The sequence below is a fragment of the Alosa sapidissima genome, chromosome 5 (genome assembly GCF_018492685.1).
Source record: "Alosa sapidissima isolate fAloSap1 chromosome 5, fAloSap1.pri, whole genome shotgun sequence".
In the NCBI taxonomy this organism is placed as follows: Eukaryota; Metazoa; Chordata; class Actinopteri; order Clupeiformes; family Clupeidae; genus Alosa; species Alosa sapidissima.
The window spans coordinates 19,807,494-19,831,610 of NC_055961.1; the positions used below are offsets into that span (position 1 = coordinate 19,807,494).

The 24,117-nt window shown below is 41.3% G+C and overlaps 2 protein-coding genes across 2 annotated transcripts in view; both read right to left on the reverse strand.

Annotated features, from left to right (window-relative positions):
* The window catches only part of slc43a2b (solute carrier family 43 member 2b), a 15,258-nt gene extending 11,518 nt beyond the window's left edge, over positions 1–3,740 (reverse strand). The window contains exons 1-2 of the mRNA XM_042093079.1: positions 3,656–3,740; positions 2,682–2,942 (exon numbers count right to left, since the gene is read on the reverse strand). Of these exons, the coding sequence (XP_041949013.1) occupies positions 2,682–2,841 (160 nt within the window). The 5' untranslated portion in view covers positions 2,842–2,942; positions 3,656–3,740. The remainder of the gene's footprint in view (positions 1–2,681; positions 2,943–3,655) is intronic.
* Positions 3,741–6,830: 3,090 nt separating this feature from the next.
* On the reverse strand, positions 6,831–23,093 carry LOC121709418 (ferroxidase HEPHL1-like). Its single transcript, XM_042092747.1, has 20 exons — positions 22,618–23,093; positions 21,537–21,781; positions 19,601–19,813; positions 18,265–18,462; positions 17,846–18,100; positions 17,039–17,210; positions 16,713–16,852; positions 16,299–16,430; positions 15,502–15,713; positions 14,105–14,249; positions 13,464–13,676; positions 12,049–12,274; positions 11,367–11,506; positions 10,902–11,024; positions 10,709–10,815; positions 9,770–9,986; positions 9,214–9,353; positions 8,399–8,561; positions 7,653–7,667; positions 6,831–7,321 (listed from the first exon to the last, which is right to left on the reverse strand). The coding sequence occupies exons 1-20, from the start codon at positions 22,782–22,784 to the stop codon at positions 7,233–7,235; spliced, it is 3,312 nt and encodes a 1,103-aa protein (XP_041948681.1). The 5' UTR covers positions 22,785–23,093; the 3' UTR covers positions 6,831–7,232.
* Positions 23,094–24,117: the final 1,024 nt, after the last annotated feature.

Sequence of the window (24,117 nt, forward strand, 5' to 3'; positions counted from 1 at the left end):
GGCCAGATCCGCTTGAGATCTGGGTCCGTATGGTTCCCCTGGTCAGCAGTGCAGCACTGTGGTGGAGAAGAGTAGTGTGTGTGTGTGTGTGGGGGGGGTAAATTACATCAATGTGTCAACATTGCGGCTTACCCGCAATGGCTGATTAGAAACAGCTTAGCAGACACATGGCACTATCAACGTTCAGGCACTCCCTGGGAGATAACAGCCTACGAGCTGCAGGGGGAAATATGCTGAGCACAACTCGAAAAGATGACACATCAAATCTAACCCAAGAGAGTTCTCCACATTACGTAATCAAATAAAACGACATTTACACCACCCGCCTCACCCGCAAAGCACTAATGATTGTCAAGGATACAACCCACCCTGCACACGAACTGTTCAGCCTCCTGCCCTCTGGAAAGCGGTACAGGAGCCTCCGCTCCCGCACCACCAGACTGGCAAGTAGCTTCATCCACCAAGCAATCAGGATGCTGAACACTTTACCCACTCTCCCATCACTGACAGCCCCCCCCCACCCGCCAGCCAGTCAGCCAGGAACCTAGGAAACTAGGATCCTGTCTACCCTAACCCCCCCCCCCAACACCGCCCTGTGGAACTGCACTGTGACTGCGCAGCCTAACGTGTTGCTGCTTCACATCAAGCCTGATATACTTGAAATTACTGCATACTGCATATCAATGTAAATATACAGGTCACACAAGCACAAGTGTAAACTTCATGTAACTGTTAAGACTATATAAATATACAACACAACTACCTCTATTTTTTATATATATATATGTCCTATATTTCTATTTTGATACATACATGTTCTATATTTCAGTCTTGCACTTTAATTTAATGTTTATTGTCTATGGCTATGTCTATAGTATGTCTATGTCTGCATGGGAAAGTAAGAAACGAAATTTCAATTCTTTGTATGACCAGTGCATGTAAAGAAATTGACAATAAAAGCCGACTTGACTTGACTTGGCTTGAAATGGCTCGACAACAAAGAGCCAGCCAAAACGGATTTTTAGACCACCCACAAAAATAAGACCTGCCCTCCTTGGTAGACTGCAGGGATTTGATAGATTCAAAGGGTTCAGGGTTCTCTTACGACGGTACTTAAAGTGTGTATTTATTGTTAGCCAGTGATATTAACTGACAGATGATAAAATGTCTTCTAAAGACATCACACAGCAACAAATTAAGCTGAACACTGGATAGACGAACCCTTGGTAGATGAAAGAAAACACCTATCAGATTGAGATATTGGCACAAATAGAGTCAGGAAATGGGGTAGATTTTCCATTCAAATACATTAGGATATTTACAAATACTAGTCTCTTGATAAAGGGCTTGGTGTTTTGGGGGGTAAAACAAAACTGTTTTCAGTTCTTTAAACCTCTGAGGTGATTCTGTCAGAGCCACAATTACTGCCATGTGATCAGGTCACATACCTGTATACTATATTTAATGAACTAAATAATGTCACCTATTCCCACAGCATGTGAAAGGACACACACACACACACATACACACTACCACAAACCCTTTACTGTCTGTAGTTCCAGGTTTATCTTTGGACTTTAAAGCCAGTGATGTTCCCCAATAAAATCTTTGATTTTATCTTGTCTGGTGTTTTTTTGTTGGCAGTGGTGGGAGAATGTCTGCTATCGCAATGGAATGAAACTTCATCATGTCCCTGATATTGACCCGCAGATATGCCCTTTTTTGTCTACGCACAGCCAAAACCGTGAAAAACAACATGACACACATGAAAACAAGAAAACAAGAAAACATGCTATGTATGGCATTTTTTGTTTTCGACTCAAAAAATCAGGCCCACATCTAGGACCAATTTGGGTCAACAACACACTATTGACTGGACATGCACACTGAGAAAGACACCTTTAACGTTTAAATAACTATCAGAGCAAAACCCCACCACAAGACCTCAGCACATTCCTCACTTTAGCCTAGACTAGGTAGGTGCAGTGGCCAGCCGATGTAGGCACCTACTGTCTGCCCCCTTTACATGAACCCAATAAACTCTGGTCAATATTGACAACAGATGAATCAGTGCCAAGACATTTTATCAAAGCTGTGAGGGAATTCCATTTCTATTCAGTCTATTCTATTCTGCCTTTCTGGACACTGCAAAACAGGCTACCTTTATGTTTTACATAAAGATACAGGAGCGTGCCCTCATAACAGGCACTTTCTAAACACCTCCAGGTCTACAACGAGGCCAAGACTTGGTTTGGCAGTGGACCGTAGTGCCACGCAGAGTACCCCATCCCTTTTAGAAGAAGAACAAGCACACAATGGGCTCATTTGTGTCGCTTCCCTCTGGGAGCCTGAGCTTACATCACATAAATACAGTTGTCAGGTCCAAAGGACAAGGCATTCCTGACATGCTTTGGAAGCCAAGGGCAACACTTTGAGATAAAAATCGCAAAGTAGCCACTGGACATACATGACTAATATAACTAATTAACTGGACAATGAACTGGGGTCTATTTCGCTCACCACAAAGAGGTGTCTGTGCACTATTGGTCATAATTTGTAAGAAAACAATTTAATTATATTGATGTGAATCATTTTCAGTGTGTTTCTAGATATGGGCCTCTGCCTGTGTAGGTATGACCTTGGATGCATGTTTTGTTCTTATAGACGTGGATGGCACTTACCAGGATCGTTGCACATGTAGGAGTAGAAGCCCTCAGACTTGAGCATGATTAGCAGAGACCCCCAGCCGAGAAGCACGGCGGAGAAGAGCAGGTTCTCGATGATGGCGGTCACGGCCATCCACCAGCGGCGCGCAAAGGCTGTGCTTAGGGTCGGAGCCATGGTGGCGCAGAGAAGAAAGGACCAGAGCAGGAGAGAGGACGACGGGCGTTGGTACCGCTGGAAGTCGGTTGGTGTTTGTTAGACTACTGTATGAACAGCAGCTGTAAAATAAGACAAAAGGGAGAATACAGATTTTTACTTAAGTTGGCAGTGGAAACATGGGCAAGACCTGGCGAGGGCTAATTACGCACTGATTATAACGATCATGATAACTGTGATTCTCAATGTAACACTTGAACTTGCATTATCTCCACAGGATTCGTTTATTTCCAGATGTCTTCAAGATAATTGCAACCTAGCCTTTGTGTGGCCAACAGGCGCATTACCATGAAGAGGTCGTTCTGACCACAAATAAATGCACATCAATAGGTCACATTTATTTTAAGTGGATCTTTATAAACCTCCATTTCGACCTATACTGATGTAATCGAAATTTGAACAGAATAACTGTCTGATAAAAAAAATCATCCATTTAAAGGTGACGCATGGAAATGTTAGGAGGCAAATATGAAGAGTCGCAGAAAATACTCTAATCATTTCAAAACTTGTTTGGAACTTTCCAGTTCAATAGTTCAATGTCCTACGTGCGTATGTATACAGGGATGACTAGAACCATCACCAATGAATATTATTATTTTCTTCTCTATGCAGTAAAATAGCATCATATATCAATTCAGATAACTTGACCCATAGCCTCTCTCACGATGCAACATTGTAAAGTAGACATACAGAAGACAATAACCTGTTACACTTCAAATCGGATAATGTCTTGAGAAACCTATTTGTTAGTATCTCATCGGTGATAGTGTCTTACCTGGAGGATGAAACTCAGAGTGCACTGCTGTGTCCAGGATCTCACCGACTGAGAGTTTCCCTTAGTGCTCTAGAGCCTATTTAAGGGACCGGCAACTGGGCCTCGATGGCTCCTCGGAAGTGCCACAGACCAAACCACGCCCATTCAGTGATGCCTTGTCACACAGGTTAAACATTGAGGGAGAGTGATGATGTGCCATGGCAGTTTTCGCCTGGTGTTGTAGTCACGTTATTTCTCTGAGCACGAGGGACAGACTGCATTCCAAGCAGAGTTGAAGGAAACTGTGCAGACCCATGTCTGGATACAGATCTAATTGATCAGCCGAGCTACTTGTGGATTCCGACCGGCATATAGTTAAAGTTATTGGTCTTAGGTCGCGAACTTCACTGATGAAGACAGGAGGTTGTCCTATCAATATGCTAGGCCAGACTAGGGGTAGGACTATTACAAAAATAAAAGTATAAAGAATGGTTAAGCTATGCATTAGACTAGTAAGTCAGTACTGAAAATCTCTAGTCATATTTCCCTCAGAAAACCCCTGCTGTTTAGTAAAGTACCAAAGCAGATTTTTTTTTATTAAAGTACCCAGAGATGGTCTGCAGGTTTATGCCATGTATCCGAGCGCGCATCCGCGCCCAGTTGAATCACGAAATTGCAAAAGCACAGATAAGGTGAAATAAACAACTTTAGTCGTTATTAAATCAAGGATCAGAAACAGCCCGGCAACATTCCTGTAGCCTATCTCACAGTGACCGAGAGAGAGGCGTTCTCTACTGGTACTGACTGGTTGCTGTGGGGACGACAGATGCCGGACAGTGGCTCATGAAGTGGTGTAGACACTGAAGAAAAACAAAACAAGTTCAAAACTTTGCCTCTCACCCACATTTGTGTGTCATTTAATTCGAATGAGAAAATTGTAAGAGAAAAAACGTTTACAATTTTCAACATTTCAATGATCAGTTGCAACTTAAATTGCAGGCTATTAGGCCTACTGTAAAACACTTTTTATTCACGCCAGCTGATGAGTAGCAGACAGGATGTCATGGTGACATAATGTCAAGATACGATTGGTTAGTATAGGTCTATCTGTTTGTCTCCTTCTGAGTCTGTCTCCTAGTGTAGATCTATCTGTATGTCTCCTAGTCTGTCTCCTTCCTTACCCGAGTGCTGAATGTAAATGATAGGCCTACAGTCAACGGGTCACTAATGAGAAAATCACTTTAACCTTCATGGAAGTCCTAAGGTAATAGTGTGTTACAGTTTTTCTCGATTGCTTTTACCTGCTTAAGTAAACTAGAACCCACTTGGTCTTCATGACTACTTTCTTTGCACAGCAGAAACTCTATTGGTTTTCCCATGAGGAAAACATCTTTTCACAGGTGGTATAGATTCCTTGCATAAGTCTGAATCTCTGATACACCTGTGTGAAACTCCTTTGCACAATTCTTCAATCAGCAATCATTCATTATACATAAGAGATGTCTGTTCTGTGTTGGTATTTGCAAGTATGGATCTAATGCACATTTAGACAAAGTACTGTATTGTCTATTTGGTGGAGAAAACAGTACAAAAGGTGTTTACTGTAGGTCTATTTCGATGAAAAATTACAAGTTGTAGTTCAATGAAATTTACTGTATCTTGCTAGGTATTTACTGTATGTCTTACATGTCAATGGCAGTTACATCTTGGGAGGAATGAATAAATTATTTTTTTATTCAGTACATTTTGTCTTTTCACAGTTTTTTTCTGATAGGCCTACCAGAAAAATAAGAAAGTAATGGAACAGACATAGCAAAAATGCTCATTTTGAAAACTAGATTTTGCATTTTGTTGTCCCGTGTGTAATGATTGATTAAAGAGTGTTTTTTAATTGGCAACAAGTTGTAGTGTTTGAAGGCAAGATTTGCTTTTGCTGCATGTTTAAAGTGTTTTGAGAGAGTAACAGCCTTTTGCAAGCAAAATGTGTCATTTTGTCCAGAGTGCTTTTGTTCAGACACGGGTGTTAACTGTTTTGAGAGTGTGATTTCAGAGTTGACACAGGTATCAAAACGATCGAGAAAAACTGTAATCTGGCGTCTGCTTGTGTAATTAATGAGAGGCATCCAACTGTAGTGCCAATATATGATATGATGACGTGGGGAATGTGATCAATAGGCTTATTGGTTGACCAATCAGTTCGTGTAAACAGCTTAGGCCTACTTATCGATCAGGGGTTCACACACGGAAAACAACACTTATCGTCGAAAACAAAGGGGAACAGTTAATCAGCCGAAGTGTAATGCATCTTATACCTCCTAGTGTTTAGTTTGAAAAAGTAAAAAGATGTCCCACACCAAAACATCCCTGGGGAATTTAAGTTATGTCGTTAGAGTAACATTTTAATCCTTTATAGAAAGAACAGATTATGTCACAGCAGCACAGACTGTACGAATAACATGTCTAGTGGCCACTGAACCTCTACACACGACAGTAGACTACATCAAAGAGCGTGAAAAAAAACCAAAGTAGGCTAGTCTACTGACACAGTTACACAACAGGCTAACTGTCAAACTGTTTGCCATTTTCCACGCACAAATTTCACTGAAAAACAAAGTTCTGTCGTGAACCTATCGCGGTTTGCTGCACTTCATTGTACTGCGCTTCCAGATGGTTAATGGTGATTGTCCATTCAAATGTTAAGACTTCTTAGCGACACCTTGTGGCACATGGTCCATTATGTATGTAAATGATTATGTGGCTAATACACTACCGGTGAAAAGTTTGGGGTCACTTAGAAATTTCCATTCCACTCCATTATAGACAGAATACCAGCTGAGATCAGTTGCATTGTTTTTTTAGGGCAGCAGTTTTCAGATTACATTATGTGCTTATATAATTGAGGGTTCTCCTTCAATGTTTTCTCAGTTAACCGTGATACTAATTAACCTTCACTAATCTGATAAAATTATATCAGATTAGTAAACAGAATGTGCCTTTGGAACATTGGATTAATGGTTGCTGATAATGGACAATGTAGATATTGCATTAAAGATCAGCCATTTCTTTCTACAACAGTTGAGAACCCTTTTGCAATTATGTAAGAACATAATAAAATCTGAAAACTGCTGCCCTGACATGGATTGACTCTTAACTATTATTCTTCAAAGCAAAAATAAGAAATACACCACACACTGTATTTATCCATACAAACAACCTATGGCTCATTTTATAGTGCAATGGATAATTCGTAGACAGAAACATTACAGTCTTAAGGCATCCAGGGGCATTCATCACAAAATAATAACAAAAAACGTTAACACTTAATTTAAAGCGCACACATCATAATTCTCGATTGAAGACTATAAAAATATGTATATATTCTTGCTAAATTATCTCACACATGATTTTTTTAATATAATTTTAAATATAGACAACTTCTGTTCAATATCTCATTTTACAGCTTACACATTTTTGTATACACAGTAGAAAAAAAGCATACCTACATTCTTACTAGGTTCACTTACAAATGTGAATTACAGCTCATGAAAATGCACAAACTTATGGTCGGTCTGAAACTACTACTGATGAGGAAGATCCATCAACACCAAAGAGAAAGATGAAGCCACAGCATGAGGAAGACTGAGAGGGAGGTCAGGAGACGCCAGTTCTCCCTCAAAGCTGGAGCATCTGTGGGAGAATATTTTACACAAAAAATAAAGTCTTATTTTGTATATGTATATTTGTATCTCTTTTATCTCAGATAAAATATTTATTTCAATTTCTTAAGTCATGTCAGTCATCTGACTGAATAGAAACTACTCAGATCCAATTATTCTCAACTTCAACTTTCAACTTTATTGTCATGTGTACTAAAGATAATTTCAGTACAATGATATTCTTATTCTGCAAGTCCTCCAGCAACATAAGACATAATCAAATAAAAACTAAAAAAGACTATTAAAGAAGGATTCAGCAGTAATGAAATGCAAAAAAAAAAACATCTTAATGGGTTTCTTACCGTTTGTATTCCCTCCTAAGAAAAGCAGGAACACATAAAGGACACAAGGTTAACTCTGAACTCATCTGATTGTTCTTAAAGATTAACACAGCTATCAGCAAGTTTTGCAACCCTAAACAGCTCCTGTAAATTGTAAACTGGGGTCAGTGTCACTATTTCCTCTCTGCCTTACAAATGAAGCTTTAATGACCATAAGAAAGACTATGCTAATCACATCAAGTGAGGGGGTGGGCGTGAGAGAGTTAGGGTTGGGTATCGTTTGGGTATACAATACTTTTAAAATGGTGTCTGAACCAGTACTGTGTTTTTACAATAATATGCCCAAACCAATGGTCGTAAGCATTAATTGCTTTTTTGATTGATAAGACAAATTTGAACATGAAATTGAACTATATATTTAGTTTATTATCAATATCTGTAGTTCCATTGCTTCTAGGCATAATTCTAATTGCAGATGGCTTGCCATAACTTTAAATGTTAAAATGGCTTGTCTTGGAACTGCCAGGTCATGGAGAAAGGCAATTGCAAGTAGCCTAATCTTTGGAGCTAGCTTTCAAGTTTATCCAATGTGTTCTCAAATGCTTGAATACATTTTATGCCTTCCCCCTCAAACTACAATATTTTTTTAACATGTTACATATGCCAGTGTTTAAGTATTTTGATTCCCGGCGCTAGTAGGTATTTTAACAGCAACTCATTTCTCTTATTGTGAATGTGGACAGCAGAGTGTGGCTGTGGAATGCTACCTGCGCTTTTTCTTATTGTGAATGTGGTTTCCATGCCAGCGTGGATATGGTCTGCTACATGGCAGTGCAGGAGCCAAGTGCCAGGGTTCCCCGCTACCATCTCCACGGCCTGGAAGGTCCCCGGGAACAGGTCATACACATCAGCGCGATGGGACTGCGCCATCTGTTAACAACAGCATCAGGGACAGAGAGAGAGAGAGAGGGTCATTATGCAAATGCCTAATCCATGAGGTCTGGTCATCCATTCCATTGTGTGGGCAGGAATCAACCACTTTAGTCAATTTTGTAAGTGTTTACTGAACAATTACAAATGTAATGTTTCTCTTAAAAATGTTTAAGTGGCTGTTGGGTTCAGCACAGAAGTGACCTTTCAAGAATTTAAAGGGACAGTTCACCAAAAATAACTAAAATAATGTCGAGAGTATAACCCAGCATAACGCATAAAGGCTGAGAAGCAGCAGAGAGCATAACTCCTCTTCCACCTTGCACCTTTTTGGGTTGACTACTAACATAAGGTTGAGTTTAAATTCAAAAGCATAGAGTGCAGTTTTTTAAACAAGCAATCCCTTCAAAGAGAGGGTCTTTTTAGAAATGTCATTTGTAGGCCTGTAGATGCGGTGGTAGCGAAGTGGCTAAGGCTCGACTAACATGCAGTAGTCTGAAAAGTTGTGGGCTTCCATCGTTCTGCCCTTGAGCAAGGCACTTAAACCCCAAGTTGCTCTGGGGAGAATGGCCCTTGTAATAAAATTGTCATATGTAAGTCGCTTTGGATAAAACCGTGTGCTAAATGAATTCATGTAAATTATTAAAGGAACCTTGTAAGTGAAGGTCTCTGCATGGAAGTGGACGGTGTGGATGTCCACCTCGTTGCCCATCCCCATGAGATACCACTGCACCCTCTCCCCCTTCACCATGGAAATGCCACGCAGGTTACCGTACAGTTTACCATTGATCCCTGCCATTAAACAGAACAGGAACAAAATGAGAGAGATAGAGATGATTTTGATTAAAATGATGGTGAAGAGCAGTATGCTTATGATTCTTTTCCCCAAAGTGATAGTACCAGCAGTGGTAGTGGTGGCACTAGAGTATTGATTGGCTATCTCAGTGGGCAGGGTGGTACCTTTCTCACACACACACACACACACACACACACACACACACACACACACACACACACACACTGACATCATGGGTTCATCATGGTATCATGGTTGCAAATCAACAGCCAAGACAGATCCACGATGGTCCAGTGATGCTATCAACAAATGGGCAATCCCCTTCTGGTAAGCACATGGTCATAACTCAGAAAGACACACACACACACTATAAGTCCATCTTCATTAATGAGGCGCTAACTGTCCTGCTAACCATGCATCATGTTGCTCTCCTCAAAGACATCGTCAGCAGGGACCTCTGTCTTGCCCAGATACGTCTGAATGTTTTCCTCCAGGTACCAGGACTGATTCTCATCAAACACCAGGAAGAGGAGGGCGAACTCGCGCGCAACATCCCTCTTGCGACGGCCAGGGGTCAGCACTCCCCTCCTGCAGATCACCAGAGGCCCAATCAACCCACTCACTGTGTCCTGCCGCAGAGGAGAGGGGGTGAAAGGATGGATGAAAAAAAGAAAGAATGGATGAAAGAATGGATGGATGGATGAAAGAAAGAAAAAAAGAATGGATGGATAAAAGAAAGACAGAAAGAAAGGATGGATGGATGAAAGAAAGAATGGATGAGTGAATGAATAAGTGAGTGAGTGAGAGAGAGAGCCAGCCAGTGAGGAAGCGATGATGGATTAAATGAATGAATGAATGAATAAATGAATGAATGAATGAATGATTGAATGAATGAATGGAATGATCATGCAATGACTTCATAAATAACAGCTGCAAAAAGGGCCGTTTCATTTTCTGACAGGCAAAAGGCCCCTCATGCTACGCACCATGGATAACAACAATTCTTGTTTTTAGCAAGGCTTTGAACCGGTTCACGGAACAAAAACAAAAACCAGAAACTTTTGCTAGGAACAGAAACGAAACCAGATACGTTCAAAAATGTTATATTCTGGAATAGAATCGTTTATCTAAAATAATGTTAACCGGTTAATACCGTTATTTTTTTCGTTCTTTGGCAAACCGGAAACGTTAAAATACTGTTTCTGTTCGGAACGAACCAATTGGGAAAAAAATTCTGGTTCAAAGCCCTTGTTTTTAGTCAAATAAATACAAAGTCCAAGTTGTTTTCATTATCTGTACTTTTTTACAGTCAGAAAAGAGAATGTTTAAAGATTAATATGTTTTACTTTACCTTCACAAAGTCAACACTTGAATAGTACGCATACGAGATGCAGTTGGGATCAGACTTTCCTGGTCCAGACCTTTTCAGAACATTCCATTGGATATTTCTCCTCTCACCTTGGAAAACATCAGTCAGATGCATTCAGTTATGCTCAGAAATGAAGAACAGGTATCAGCCACTTACTTCTTTGTAATTCACCTACCTGGCTGGACAGGTGTTTGTTGTACAGTGCCCACCCCATGGGCATATATGTTGTAAGGTCGGCTAGCCAGGTTCTTAAAAGTGATCAAGATCTGTTCTCCTACTTCCGCTCTGATTATAGGACCTGCACACACGCACACACAATCCATTTCACTATCTATTAACCAAGGTTTATACATTGATTTTGCGATGTATTCAGCTATGAGGTTAATACACAGGGCTGGGTGGGCTATACATGGGAATACATTACTTTTCTTAATTTTTCTTAAAGATTAAAGCACGATCTGATTCTGATTAATTGAGCACTGCAATACACAGGTGCAGTTAATACATGGTTTTGTTTTATATTTAATACAAGGGAAATGACTGTAGAAGCATCAGCCAAATGAATGAGTATATATGAGTGAGTATATAGTATATAACTATAATGAGTATAAGTATATATTGGACAGGTGAGGCCAGTCACCTAAGATCCCCAGGTGTTCCTCCTCAGGTAGCCGCGGCTTGACTCTTGTGAAGGTGGCATCAGCGTACTCCCTGTACACCACCTTCTTGTACCTGGAGCCGATCTGGTTCTCTCCTCTTCCCAAAAAGACATTTGCAGGGCTGTAGATTAAATACAAGCAAATACATAAACTAAACAAGGGCTAGAAACCCTACAATAGCAACAAAGACAAACAGCATTATAAGGTATTACAATATGTGACACTGACATTGACATCTCTTGCTTTTACTTCCCCCTCTATTTATCTATCTGTCTGTCTGTCTGTCTGTCTGTCTATAAATGCACCAATCTATATACATCTCTATCTATGCTTGTACTGTAATTGTCACTCTTTTACCTGTTCAGTTCCTACCTACTTGTGAACTACAGTGTACCCCCTGTTCAGTTCCTACCAGTGGACTGCAGTGTTCAGCCTTTACAGGTCCTACCTGTTGATTGCGGTGTCCTACCTGTTTAGTTCCTACCTGTTGATTGTGGTGTCCTACCTGTTTAGTTCCTACTGTTGATTGTGGTGTCCTACCAGTTCAGTTCCAAACTGAGGACGACAGTTTCCCACCTATTAAGTTCCTACCTGTTGATTGTGGTGTCCTACCAGTTCAGTTCCAAACTGAGGACGACAGTTTCCCACCTGTTCAGTTCCTACCTGTCGGCCGGATTGGTGGTGTTGTGCAGCTGCAGCTCCCAGGTGCGGTCGGGGGCGTAATCCCACTCCACTTCCTCCGCGCTGATGAAATACTGGACCACAGGGCGGAGCGGGGTGGGGACTGTCAGAGCGCCGCTCACCTGTCTGTCGCACCAGCGCACCTGGTACTGCTGCCTCATGCCTCCCACGTAGTGGTCAGTCACCCTGCAGCTCAACTCAAACACACCTGCAGGGCAACGCACAGAGATATAGTGTGACGACCCTCTGTTCCCGCTGCTGTCTATGTACAGTAGAGGCCCGTGCATTGACTGTGGGGAGACTGCAGGGTTGAGACTGCAGGACTGATTGTACCTGGAGTGGGCGTGGGCTATAAAAGCCTGAAGATCAGCCTCACTTCGCCCTCTGACTCTCGTGGACACTGAATCTTGCACTCACACGCACAGAGACTTTCACTCGCCACATCCACACACATCCAGACACTCTAACTAACATCCTCTTATTTGCACACACGCTTTTCTCTTTTCCATGCTCTCACATCCATCCTTCCAAACTTTACTCCATCATTGTCAGTAGTTACATCTTTACACCTACAACCAGAAGCCCCATCATATTCCCTAGACACACTTTTTCAATAAATGTATTGAAATTGCATTTGGTGCGTCCATTTAATGTTTACTGCCCATACAAGAGTCTAGTTAATTAATCATTAAAGGAGAATTCCGGTGTGATTCCAAGATTCCAAAAATAATTCCGTGGAAATGCATGGATTCTTGTTGCTGCTACTGGAAGCAACTGAATCCATGCATTTCCACTGAATTATTTTTGGAATCTGATCTCTTATCATACCTGTTCGTTCGTACTCGTCGCGCGACCTATCGTGACTAAATTCAAGATGGCGTTGAACGGTAAAATTCCTTAAGGTACTGTCTGTATAAATCGTCTTGTAAATAAACTACCAGTGCTTTTTCAAAGTTCTCCATGTCTCGTTTTAAATGTCAAGGCCCTCGGAAGTCTACCAATGAAGTATGGAGCTACTTTGAACATCCTAAATGGTGTAAAACAGTGATTTATTTGCATGGCTAGGCCGATGCCCGAGGCACCGCAACGAAAAACTGTTGTTAGCATTGGCTAACTAGCACCAGATTTCTGAGTGCAGGGGACAAGCCGAGGTGAGCTATGAGACATACGTTCACACTCGGTATCATGTTTCAACACACTTTAGGTCAATATCACACCGGAATTCTCTCTGCTAAAGAAATTAGCAGATATTTCAGACCGTAGCCGTTTAATAAGCGGGATAATGTATAGAATGCCGGTCATTATTGGGAAAATAAGTCCCTTCGCCCTGTTGGGACTGATTTTGTCAATGATGACCGGCGTTCTATACATTGTCCCTTACATATATTGCAGCTCACCTGTGCTATCTGGCTGCATGGACACAGTGGCGGTGGTGTGTGGAAAGACACTGAGTGTGTCCCTTGTGGTGCCCATTAGCTGGAAGGTGTTGCCCTGGAAGTGGACGCCGTGCATATCCCCCTCTGTACCCAGCCCCAGGAGGTGCCACGTCACCCGGTCCCCCTGACACAAGTCCAGGCCAGGAAGGTTCCCGTACATGAAGCCGTTCACCCCTCAATTAGAAAATAAAAAACACAACACCAGTGACTTATCCACTAAATAATAAGTACCAGTACATGCAAATGGTAATGTATAAACCCAGTAAAGAATCATAAATAAGCCATTCATTATTCAGTGAGAAAGCATGTATAACTCACCAACTTAAAGTCATACATACACACATACATACCAGATACACACTGCACAATAGTAACCTTATAAAATCATCAACTAAAAGTAGATGCAATGTCCAGGTTTGTTAGTCTACCCTCACAGCATTTTTGAAACTGTCTTGTCTTGCAGTTTAAATACGTGGGCCAAAAGGTTGACTTTCAGTATTGCCCAAACATGCTGCTATGAGCTGTATTTTAACATGCTGAGACAGCTACATTCTACACACAGCAGGCGAGGGATCTGATGCAACAGAGGAGATGAATACTACCATGCATTTTATTGCTCTCCTGAAAGTCCTCGTTGTCTGGATCAGATTCAATCGTCCCGTAAGCTCTTATGTTGTCCTCCAGGTACCAGCTTAGGTTCTCATCCATGACAGTAAAGAGAAGGAAGAACTCTCTAGTTGCCCCACTCTAAAAGGTATGAAAACAGTGGATTATTGCATTATAAATATTTCATTTGGCACTTATGTAATGTAAGCAAAACTGCTTTCTTAGAAAATAAGGAGGCCTTAAGACGTATTCATACTATTTATTAATACTTTAGTCTGTCCACAGAATGTTGTCATTGATCAATGTGTCTACATATGCAGTACCAGCATAATGAGAGGTGTAAAGAATCCAGCAACACTTAGTGGTTAAGTAACAATGGTTACTGGCGCTGGAATCAAAAGCACGCACATCCAACACACTGGCGGTGGAATCAAAAGCACGCACATCCAACACACTTGCGCTGGAATCAAAAGCACGCACATCCAACACACTGGCGCTGGAATCAAAAGCACACACATCCAACACACTTGCGCTGGAATCAAATGCATGCACATCCAAGACACTGGCGATGGAATCAAAAGCATGCACATCCAAGACACTGGCGATGGAATCAAAAGCACACACATCCAACACACTTGCGCTGGAATCAAAAGCACACACATCCAACACACTTGCGCTGGAATCAAAAGCACACACATCCAACACACTTGCGCTGGAATCAAAAGCATGCACATCCAAGACACTGGCGATGGAATCAAAAGCATGCACATCCAACACACTGGTGATGGAAAAAGCACACACATCCAACACACTGTTGATAGAAAAAAGCATGCACATCTAACACACTGGCGTTGGAATCAAAAGAAATCAGACCGGAAGAATACTAAGAAACTGTACACTGTTATAATTATCTAATAATCACAATTAATGAATAATCTTTGAACACCTGAAGAAGGCCGCCAACCCAAAAGCTGTGTTTATTAATTAGCTCTGTTATGGCCTAGGGGTAAGGCCACAACAAAAGAGGGAGTCGAGAGGTTGGATCTTTAACTAAAATATAAATTTATTAACCAAACTAACCAAATAACAAACAAACAGTGTGAGGTGGGTCAAAGTCAGTCATCAGTAATGCATGGATGTTGTGTGTTTGCAATGTGTCTGAGTGCAGTGTTGCATGTCCAAAACCCAAAGTAAGAATGGCCCTCCTAAGGGGAGAGGAAGCAGTCCTCTTATCAGGACTCCAGTGTACAGGTGCAGCTCATCAGCTCGTTAAGTCCTGAGCACACCTGAAAACAAGTAGTCAATACGCAGAAGGCCTAACAGGCCGTCACAGCTCATACACACGTGACTGTGTGGCAATAAGATGTAAGGCTGATGCACAGGTGATACATACCTGTGCCTGCGTGGCGGTGGCATCCAGGGCCCCTCTCCTGCACACCTTCAGAGGGCCCATGAGGCCAGAGTTTGTGTCGCTGACCGGATCGCTGCTGGAGAAGTACAGGTAGGAGACGCAGGGGGGGTCGTTCGGGGAGGGGCCATCTCTCGCCAGCCACTTGTAAGTGAAGCGCTCACCTGGACGTACTTGAGAGCCTGGTTTCACTGTGCCTAGAACACAGGGGAGTTACAGTTATGAATGAGAAACAGTCCAAATAGAAGCTGAATAAAACCTAGCTCACTTCTAGAGCTATGAATAAATTCAGAGATCAGAAATCAAACATGATTTTAGTTTTAAAAGGGGCTTGTATAGCCTTTTATAAAAGACAGGAAAGGGAAATGATTGGGAAAGAGAGACAGGAAGTGTGCACAAGAAATTATCCCAAGCTAGACTCAAAATTGGGTCTGATGCCAACCAGTGTGCTTTGGCGCCACCCAGAGGTGAGCAATAGAGGTGAACACATTTTTTGAAGCTTTTAAATGTGAAAAGTTTTAATGTAAACATTCCACATTGTTCAATCAGAACTTTAAGCCTTAACCATGTTTGTTTACCAAGAACGTGGTATGATGTCTATGTGTGTTCGCAAACTCAAAAGCATGTAAATGTAAACCTCTTGGAAAATGACTGTGGACGTTTGTCTTTGCTTGCTAATTTGAACTGTGCCACATCGGATTCAATAAAGATAACTGAGAGAAAGACTAAATGACTAAATGACTTAATGTGGTGTGTAAAAATGTGAAAGTGATTTGTCGAACCATCCTGGTACTGTGCTCCCTCGGAGGTCTTCTCATACTGCAGACCGTGAGGCTGGATACTGAAGTTCCTGTCTGCCCGGTTGAGGAAGGTCACCTCAAGGACGTCCCCGACCTCAGCTGCAATGACCGGTCCTGATGGGGGAAAAGAGATGAGATATTGGACCATCATTACTGAAGCGGGAGCAGCGATGTAAGCGAGAATATGAGCTACGATTGATGAGAGCTTGGATGTTCTGTTACTAACGTGCATTTCAGATAACCCAATGGTACTGCACTGCAGTGTGAATGATTGATTTTGTTCAGCGTCAGTTGACATTTTATTAAAAAATGAACATGGTAATACCATGTGTCTAGCCCATTAGAAAACAAATGTAGTGGTACGGAGACAGGAAGATGGGGAGGAGGAAGGAGTACCGAGAATTCCGAGGTGTTCTTCACCATCTGTCCGCTTCCTCTTTACGGAGAACGTGTCATCAGTGTACGCCACATACACAGCCTTGCGATACACTCCGCCGAGCCGACCCTCACCTTTCCCAAAGAAAACCTCAGACTGCCTTTCAGAGACAGACATGAACAAGCAAAGACTGCACATGAGAAAATAATCCATATCTGACTTCTCATTTATTTCATTAAATTGAAATAACTAATTAAAATGTTACCAATACATAGATTAACTAAACACATTCAGCGACCCCAGATTAAGATAGATAGATAGATAGTTACTAGATTTGAGGATTTACCTCCCACTCTCTGTGAGTAAAATGTTTTGAGGAATGTCCATTCCTGAGGGGGCATAGTTCCACGTGACCTTCTCAGCAGCGATAAAATACCGCCTCACTTGACCCACCACAGGACTTTCAGAGTTAGTCTTGTTCCCACATGAGCTGACCTGGAAGAGGGCCTGCATTCCAGCTGCAGGAACAACACACAAACACCAGGGGGAGATATTGTGCCATTACAACACAGACACTGTAGCGTTAAACCAGAAAATGACTGTAAAACAGAATCTCAATGTTCTCAGTGATTCATCCAGGCCCAGGCCCACGCACTTCTGCAAAAACGTTCATGACTTACTTAAAACATGAGACAATGCTTTCTAAGGGACATTTCTGAGAAAGTTCAGTTCATATTCTGTCAAATGTTGATCATACGGCTTTATTAATTATTAACTACACTGTCTTTTTGTTCAGCATAAACCTAAAGAAGAGGCAGTTGGAACTATAAAGGGGTTGGTTCATTTTTTGCCAGAGTAATTCTTTAAGCTGTCATAGGCAAACATATTAATCTTATTGATTAACAGAAAACCAACAATGCTTTATCATAGAGATCATGAACTAGCCATTAATATTTAAAAGCAAACATATAGTATTTCACCAACTCCCACCAACATATATTGTTCTTATGTATTATGCATTATGTAATTTTTGTTACTTTTCAGGTTCTGCATTTTGAAATGTGTTGAAAGTGACTATGGATGGATAAAAGCCAAATACCTTAACCATAACCTTGACCTTAACATCCCCACCTGAAGGACCCAGGCCTCTTACCCTGCAGATGGTCGTTGACCTGGCAGTTAAGGAGCCAGGTACCTGTGGTGGTGGGCACCATTTCTGCCGTGATGAAGGAGGCTGGGAACAGGCTGAGGACATCGGTCCGATGCCCGCGCTCCACCACCGTGTGCCCATGGAAGTAGACGGAGTGCATGTCCACCTCGTTGCCCATGCCAAACAGGTGCCAGGACACCGTGCTGTTCAGGCAGAGGTCGATGCCAGGCAGGTTGCCATACAAGTACCCATTTATGCCTGCCACCAATATTCAGGACAGAAAACGGCATTATAATCAGACATGTTATGAACACATTAGAGATCCATTTACTAATCTAGCAGTTCAAATAATAAATTGAATCCAAAGACTGTACATTGACATACATACATAGCTAAGATGCTTCACTTCCAGGCCCACCCACCATGCATTAAATTGGACTCTTGGAAATCCACGTCCTCCGGGTTCACCCCAGCCGAGTCGGAGCAGAACGTCTGGATATTGTCTTCCCGGTACCAGCTGAGGTTCTCGTCGACAACGCTGAACAAGAGGACGAAGTCCTGGTCCACATCTGTTCTCCTCAGCTCTGTGCGGTTCAGTCCCTCAACCTGCTGAAGGGTACCTGAGGACCAAAGTACATGCTCAAAATGGTTGACAAGCTCATGACTGTCTCTAGTGTCCATCCTGTCAGGATGCGGTGTAGGCCCTGCTACTGTGTAGAACCATCTGATCAACATCTTGGACAATGAATGTCATCCACTCTACAGCACTATCAAAAACCAAAAGAGCTTGATCAGCTGGAGACTTCGCTCACTGCCATGCACAACTGAAATGCTGAGGAAGTCATTTGTTCCTAGGCCCATTGAACTGTTCAATGCCTCACTAAAGGGAAGAGGAGAGATAGACTTCTCTGCTTAGTCTGTCTGCCTCTCCACCCTCTCCATGTCCATGTTTTTTGAGTACTGACTGCCCACTACTGCTTACTACTGTTTTACTAATGTACACAGCCTAATGTTTTCACTACTTTTTTACTGCTACATAGGCACACATACTGTAACTAAGGACTGTGGTTGGACTACTGTTTGCATCTTCACCATGACACTCACTCCCTTTAGCACCTCACCAGTCCCGGCCCTGTCACTACAAGCGTCTTATGCTTGATCACCCTCAAGCACATTGGACTTTCTTAATTTAACTTATATAGTGTATTTAGTATTTAGTTTTGTTAGTTTTCTTATCTTTCTTATCTTCTAATGTCTTTATTGTACAGTTGAGTTTAGTTATATGTTTATACTTATACTTATGTTTACCCTTTCTGCTGTAAGTGCATGTTGTGTGTTATGTCTGTATGCTACTGAGACCCTTGAATTTCCCCTTGAGGATCAATAAAGTATCTATCTATCTATCTATCTATCTATCTATCTATCTACCATTCCAGCAAAAGGAAAGGACCAGGGAAACTGTTAAAAGGAAGTTTACCCTTGTCCCCTAAGTGTTTTATTATTATATACACTGCATATATTCATATTTAATTTATATTACTCTAAACCACCTTCTGTAAACCAACTGTATACTACTGTCTACACCACACTATATTTTTTGTCCTGTCTATGCACCACCTGTCTATACCTTGTATCACATTGGACTTTTCTGCTCTTTTGCACTTCTGGTTAGACATAAACTGCATTTCGTTGTCTTTGTACTTGTATTCTGCACAATGACAATAAAGTTTAATCTAATCTAATCTAATCTATTATTACCCGTCCTGCAGGTGAGGATGGTGCCAATCAGTCCCGAGTTAATGTCTCGTGGGGCGTCCACGTGAGAGTGGTACACCCAGGTCAGGCAGTTGGCATCTCCATCCATGGGGGCATAGTCGGGCGTCACCACCCAGCGATACGTGTGCCTGCCTCCTGGAGGCACAGCGTCGTCCCGTTTCAGACTGCCAGATGTCTCGTCTGGGTACAGAGCTCCTGAGCAACATAAAGCGGGGCCCAAGATGTCATTAACAAAACACATCTGGCCTTTACTTAATGTCACAGTAAAGTTTAAAATAGACTAGCATGGTACATAAGACTATCAGATCATCATCAAAACACATATATCTTTACTGCTAGATGTCAACAAACAGTTTGATGTTGCATAGCGAAACCATAAGGACCAAACACAGTAATTTGTGGGTTCTTTACAGTATAGTTCCTTTACAATATAGATTACGGTGGTAATATAATATATATATAATGAATGAATTAATTAATTGATTTATTTATTTTATTTTTTAAGGCTGGATGCTATTCAACTCTACCACCGTAATCTATATTGTAAAGGAACTATACTGTAAAGAACCCACAAATTACTGTGTTTGGTCCTTATGGTTTCACTATGCAACATCAAACTGTATATATATATATATATATATAAATATATGTATATAATGTTTGTTTCCTATTCCTTAATGAAGCATCCACAAGCACTGTTATGGCAAAAAACTGCCCTGTGTATGATGATTAGTCAAATTGAAAAATTGACCTAAGTGTATTGGTGATTACTGGTTCTCCACTGGGATTCAGAAGAAACAGGTAAATAGTTCCTGTGAGCATCTCTAATTGCTTGCTTCTGAATTACAGTCAATTATATGAGCTACTCAGATGCATGAGCATATGTGATTTACGATTAGACGGGAACTGAAAGACAAACAAGAGCAAAATATAGGCCTATGACTTCTCTTAAAAAATAAAAATCTCAAACAAAACAATCCATCACTGTGTGACAAATCTGTTGGAGTTACACACAATAGCTACAAAAGGGTGGATATAAAATGGTTGGATATACACATGATAGCTCAAAATGAATGAGGGGTTTGGGGGCTATAAGATTCATTATTAACAATAACAAAGGTTTATCATTTCAACATGAATCTCACTGACACCGTGTCTGACCTCCTCCTCATCACCAAAGCAAATACTTTTCACTGAGGATCCCTGTGGGGTCATCCTATCACTTACAGGGATGATCCTAAAGAGGCCCTACAAGGAAACCACTGTTCTTGGATGTCCTTTGTTTATGTTTGACAGGATGCCAGTTGTTTTCAGAACCAATGATATCAGACCGAATTCTCCCACCAAGACTACTCCAGTGTCTCGCAACAGCCAAACAAAGAGACATTCTAGAACACGGAACAGGATGAGATGGCGAAATCCTTTAAGGGGAAAAACATGACGACAGAGCATGCTGCCAGGAAGAGGCTTGACCACTGGTTGAACTTTGGAAGTATTAAAATAAAAATAAAATATATATATTTAAAAAACATACACCTGACTAGAACACTTTACTGTATAAACACAGCACTCAATGTGTTCTGGTTCTTATTGTATTCTACCTTTTAAATAGATTTAAATTGTTCTAGAATTGTTGGGAGAATTGTTTAAAAAACTTTAAACTGTTAACCATGGTGTAGGCCTAAGTCGCTTTCGTTAAAAATCCATCAGCCAAATGTAGGCCTAATGTAATGTAATGAAAGTCCTTCAAATTGCTCTCAAAAAAGGCAACAAATAAAATTGCTACATTTTCAAGTACATTTGTTCTGCAAAGATCAGTTTGTCAAGGCTAGGCCTACTGAATTTAGCATGTTTGAGACAGAGAGAGGAACAGAGAGAAGGAATGAAACTAGCCTACTGTTTTACTAATGCATTTTACCTTCTGAGTCTTTCTCATAAAATACACCATGCGGGTGTATGGAGTAGGATCGAGAGGCAAAGTTCATCAGATGTATCATGAGAACATCACCGACTTCCCCTTTTAGAACCGGACCCAAGTATCCAAGCCAGTCGGGTTTCGGGAGCCGTTGGGTGTACGATGAATCAGTGTACTCTGTGTAAATGGCTTTCTTGTACATGCGCCCAATCCGACGTGGTCCTCTCATCAGAAATACAGAGGCTTGCCTGTGACACAGTGTTACAAGTGGCTCACCATACACAGTTATGCTGGTTGGCTACTGTTTTTTTTTTTTTTTACAGTAGAGACTATACAGTAGGCCTATGGCTATAGAATAGGCTATACAGCTATCTGAGAGCCCAGTTATGATCATGTGTATTGACTGGATCTGGATCCACATGACATTGACTACATGGATAACACGACTAAGAATAAGACAATATCAAAGGGAATCTGACGAACAAACCTACAATGAAATAATGCACATTGGATATTTGAAAATTTTATATTATTGAAATATAACAAGTTAAACTAAACAAAGGTAGCAAAGTTTACTGTAATGGATAGTCTTATATGAATATCGATTTATAGCTAGGTCTACCTACATCATAAACGTTGCTTTATATGTAGCCTACACAGACACGGAAATAAGCATTCCATATTTCAAGGATGCGAAAAAGAAATTCAGTCTAGCATGATATTCGTTTTGCAATAACGGCACTTCCAAGTTATTGGAAGTGATTCAGGACAGTTTGCACAATGTAGGCTAAACAGGCTATCATTCACTGTTTATAAACACTAAATGTAAACTCACATAAACACTTAAACTAATCTTGCGTGTTCTTCCTGACTAGGAACTGCTAATTGGGATGTCATTATCCATCACCATTGAATGCAGCTCTTCAGCCAAACGGAGGTGCATTTACTAAATTGCTCCAATGGATCAGGCTATATATTAGTCTACTTAATGCCGAACAGAAGTAGATTATACATTTTTGCCAAATACCTCTTGCCTAAATCTGCTGTAGGCCTAAGACAATAACTAAGTTACAAAAACACTCACTCGTCCGCTGACACAGGCTTGCCGTTGATGCGGTTTTTGCCGCTGGGCGCATAATCCCAGGTCTCTTCATGTATCCCTATGTAGAATGTTCTCTCAATACAGTCTGTTTTGGGTAACATCGCAAAAACTGCGAGAAATACAAGCGTTGTTCCTCCGAAATGCTGCATATTCTCCCTGTAAAATTCTACTTCTCCCTGTTATAAGATGAGCAGGATCTCGTTATAAGGGATCTGCGATAATTTCAGTAGCCTTCAATCAAATGTTATATGGCACAGCCTAACTGCGACTGACACGCCTTTGCGACGTAGCCTATAAGATCGGAGTTCAGAACTCAGTTGGCCTAGGTTTTCGGCAGTTTGCCATTGTTGGCTCCGGGGTGTTGTTTGTGAGAATAGCCAAATTGTGGCTACTCTACATTTTACCTTTAGCCTGCGGCTAAAACTTTTTCAGCTCCCGCTGCGACTCGAATGACCTCGTCCGACAGACCGCGCGCTCTTAAGGGGGCCGCTCGCCGCATGTACACGCATGGGGACTGGGCGCATGTGCATAAACATACTTCAGGCGCTGATAAAGTCTCCAAAACGGTTTGCTGAATGTCTTTGAAAGGATTAGGGCGTGTAAAAGAAAATCTCACATCTAGGCCTTTACATTCTTCCTATGGGAGAATCAGCTGTAGTATAATCTCTACATTACTTGCATGATGAATGAATAATTGATGAACTATGACCCTCTCCATACAGGTTTACCATAAATATAGGCTTGATGTTGGTAATCCAGCATTTTACCAGTGATGATGCAGAACCACACATAGGCGATGGCCCTTAACTCTTCAAAATACACAGAGCCTCAGGGGACAGATGTGTTACTGAGCTTGAGCTATGACAACTATTTCACTGAAGATAAATAAATAATATATTTGGATTTTCTGACTATTTTGTATGTGGTGTCCATCAAATTGTGCCAATTCTGAGCAGTTGTACTTAAAATCCCCCAAAATTTGATTATTTTGCCTGCCCTGTTAAAGGCCAAAAGGTTGGAATTATTCGTCTGAATTATTTTCCCTCACTCACCTGACTTTGCATTAGAAAAATATGTTTTAAACATAGAAATAGCAGACTATGGATAAGCAACCTGGAACTTTCTACTGGGCAAGTCGAAACATGTGTCATGTAATGTTTTCATCCATGTGTTCCCATTCCATTTTTGAGTCTCAAAGGTCTTAACCCTCTAGAGTGAAAGGGCAAAACAAGGTATCAATGACTCTGATACTTTTGTCAATTTAAGCGACTTTAAACAATGGGTACAGAGCTATATTTCTTATATTTAACACAGGTTGCAGTAGTAAGCTTATTATGACCGCTGTGCTAGCTAACCGATGAACATATAGATTTGATCAGTTTTCTTTCCTCCGGATTCCCCCAGTAATTTTATGTCAATGATTCTCGGGACAGTGAAAGACCGGGGTACACAAAACTTGGTGGGCATGTAGCTCCACAAGGA

Excerpts from the sequence above, each read along its gene's own strand:
- LOC121709418 (XM_042092747.1), bottom strand. The coding sequence starts at position 22,784 with ATGCAGCATTTCGGAGGAACAACGCTTGTATTTCTCGCAGTTTTTGCG. Across the intron at positions 16,853-17,038 it reads TTACTCACAGAGAGTGGGAG|GCAGTCTGAGGTTTTCTTTG; the intron begins GTAAATCCTCAA and ends TGTCTCTGAAAG. Across the intron at positions 13,677-14,104 it reads GGAGAGCAATAAAATGCATG|GGGTGAACGGCTTCATGTAC; the intron begins GTAGTATTCATC and ends TTTCTAATTGAG.